Source organism: Perca flavescens, chromosome 16 (assembly GCF_004354835.1).
Source record: "Perca flavescens isolate YP-PL-M2 chromosome 16, PFLA_1.0, whole genome shotgun sequence".
Classification (NCBI taxonomy): domain Eukaryota; kingdom Metazoa; phylum Chordata; class Actinopteri; order Perciformes; family Percidae; genus Perca; species Perca flavescens.
The window spans coordinates 31922992-31926338 of NC_041346.1; the positions used below are offsets into that span (position 1 = coordinate 31922992).

At 40.7% G+C, this 3347-nt stretch overlaps 1 protein-coding gene across 1 annotated transcript in view; it reads right to left on the reverse strand.

The window, feature by feature from the left end:
• The window catches only part of LOC114570565 (cilia- and flagella-associated protein 53), an 8300-nt gene continuing 4953 nt past the window's right edge, over nt 1–3347 (reverse strand). The window contains exons 5-6 of the mRNA XM_028600890.1: nt 2855–3077; nt 1–21 (exon numbers count right to left, since the gene is read on the reverse strand). Coding sequence (XP_028456691.1) covers nt 1–21; nt 2855–3077 — 244 coding nt within the window. The remainder of the gene's footprint in view (nt 22–2854; nt 3078–3347) is intronic.

Sequence of the window (3347 nt, forward strand, 5' to 3'; positions counted from 1 at the left end):
CTAGAGACAGAGGACAGTACCCTGTAGAGAAGAGAGAAGAAGGAAGGGACAGCTGAGTTTTGGGGACTGGACAGAGACTTTGCTGAGCTCTGACTACCTGTGTCTGAAGTCAGGGATACTTACAGTCTTTTATGAACCCACAATTGGTATCTGTAAACTTCTATGCTAGACTCAGTAAAAGTAAACTTTTCTAGACTTTAATGTATCGTCTCAGATTGATCCTTGAGTTTTGGCATCCATAAATCCTATCAAAGAATACGCGGGAATTAGTAAATTGGAGTCAGATCTTTTGGCCTTTGGGCCTGTGCCTTTTTGATGGAAATTCCTTTAGTGTATAAAACAAAACTCGTCCCAGGTGATTAGAGAGCCCGTTAGGTCTCTAGTTAGTGTGGATTAAGAGTCCACTAGTTTAGTTAATATGTCCAACAAGGGAAACCCTCACAGAACAAACTATCAGACTAATAATCAACATATTACTTAAATATGGAGAATCTCTAACATACTGTCTCCAAAACAAAACATCAAAAGGTAATCACAATTACAAAACATTTTCTAGTACTAATATAAGGTATCTTGTTCCTACTAATACGTCATCTAGTGTAGCAACCCAGTCTCACGTCAGTTCGTGATGTCATTACGAAATTAAATCTATTAGAACGTGATACCATTACGTTATTGTGAAGATTTACGTGTGCACTCGGCTGCAGCAGAGAAGCTGGATACAGCTTTGATATTATTGGTATTATTATTATTATTGGTATTTTTAGCCTAATAATCGCTGTTTTAATCAACATTTATTCACCAGATCTTATCACAGTTTATATGTATTTCTTTTAATGTTATTATTTTGGTCTATTTATCGAAATTTATCAAAATTTATATTGGCGTTAAAGACCCGTTGATTGCCGTCTGATTCTGTGAATGAATGCCCGCATTGCATCGTGGGACATCGGCTTTGAATGCGCCCAGCTCGGCTCATATCGTAGCCTACTGTTCTGTCTTATTTACTGTAATATTTCACCGGTAATAAGACCGAAATAATATTATTAAAATAAAGAAATGCATACCATGATAACAGCTAAATACATGTTGAAAGCGTTATAGTTTTAAAAATATCAATAAACAACAAAGCAATCCAGCTTCCCGGGCCGAAATAGACCGAAATAATACAATTAAAAGAAATATAAACCGTGATAAGATCTGGTGAATAAATGTTGATTACAACAGCGGTTATTTGGCTAAAAATACCAATAATATCAAAGCTGTATCCAGCTTCTCTGCTGCAGCCGAGTGGCAGAAAGTTTTGTGCTGTGATTACGTAAGATGCTTCTCATTGAAATACATTAGCTCCTCTTGAAGAAAATGTTTTGTTCTTAAAGAGAAGGAAAGGTTAAAGGATGTGTTTCTGTCCCATAAAAGTGAGGCATGTTTGAAGAATATTTTTTGACTTAGGAACCGTTATACTTGAATTGTTTGAAGGAATTTCATGATTTTTAAGTTTATTTGATTAGGACAATGCACATTATCAACATTTCTGTAAATGCACCAGTGATAGCCAGACGGGTAATTTTCAACTGTAGTCCTAGTTGCCTAGTATGCATGTCTTTAAGGTGGGAAGAAACTGGAGCACCCAGAGGAAACCCACGCAAACACGGGTAGAACATGCAAACTCCACACAGAAAAGCCTGGGACAACCTGGATTCAAACCCAGAACCTTCTTGCTGTGAGGCAGAAGTGCTAACCACTGAGCCACCGTGCTGTCGTTTGATATCATGTTTGAGGCATATTGAACAATGTTGATTTATTGTTGGCCTGATATCAGTTTTATGCTGTGCTTTTTTTATCTGTGTTAATTTAAACTCTTCAGATGTATTTGGACGCAATGTCTTTTGAATATTGAGTAAAAAAGTCAGTTCATAATCACTGTCTTTAGCTTGTTTAAAAATGGACACTTTGGTATGACTTGACTTGTGACTTGCTTGACCAAAGCTATGACTTGACTTGATTGTCATAAAAAATGACTTGGACTTGCTTGAGACTTGAAGGTTAAGACATGCTTGTGACTTCCTCTACTGTGTGACAGTAAGTCTCGTGGTTATGACCCAATCGTTAGCCTATTGTTATAAAAGCGTCTGCTACGGAGCCATAACGTGAGCTACAAGGTAATGGAGCCTTTTATACATTGTCGTGTTTCTTTAGAAATAAACAACGGACAAATAGAGTCTTCAAACATTTCTGATGTAAAGTTATTCGCAGTCAAGTGATGTAAAAAAACCCCCTTGGTAAGCCCTGACTGCAGTACGCAGATTGAGGAGTGGCTCAATGTGGGTGGAGCTAAACGTTTGACTCCACCCACTTGCCAAAAAGCAATTGGCAGAGCCATTTCTCTATCACTCTGGCAATTGGTCTGAGGGGAAAACACAGGACTTTCAAGCTGACCGGAGATCTTTTCCCTCGTGTGAAGTTTGCTTTTCCCGTTGTTGTTTTTCTTAACCCAACCGTCCGTTGTTGGCGTCCCCCAGAGACATGGGCTCGTTTCCCGCGAATTATGTTTGCTTTCCCCGTTATCCTTTTCCTTAACCCAGCGGCGGAGTGGAACCAAAACATCTACCGGGAAATTTTGTAGACCACCGGCCGGCAGGCAGCGTCCCTCCGCGGGCAGGTAGCGGGCAGCCAGTGGAAACTATTATTCTATGGAACTGCTCTTTAATGTTTTATCTAAAGCACGTTGAATTGCCTTGTTGCTGAAATGTGCTGGAGAAATAAAAAGCTGTCTTGCCTTGAAGTCAAAGCTTTCAGACTTTAATTTAGATGTTTTTAAAGAGCATTGTGTGCGGGGGGTCTGGGGGCAGACCTGGACCTGTCTGCCTGTCTGAACGGATGGGACGGAGACGCCCGTGGTGTGAGGCGAGGGTCTGGACAGGATGTGGTCTTTCTTGCGTTGGTACTGGTCCTGCAGCATCAGACCCTGCTGGTGCTCCCTCTCTTCCTGAGCTTTCTGCTGGAAGAGGAGCTGCTGCTGGGACTTCATCTGAGCCTGCAGGTCGGCCTGGTAGGACTCAGCCCTCTGCTGCTGTCTGCAGGATGAAATCTCCAGTCAGCTCTAATCAACCCTGCAAACTGGCGGCTACTTGGTTTGTGTACAGTAACCATAGCAACACTCAGAGCCTTAAACTGTCCCAAACTGCAGTAAAAACCCTGAGACGCAGATTCTGAATGCGACATAAGACACAGGTTTTAATCTAAAGATAGTATATTCAGACAAAGGAAACAGTGTATGCTGTTAATAGTATATATGAGAATATTAGTGTGCATGTGAATGTAATCAGCGAGTTAAATAAAATGGT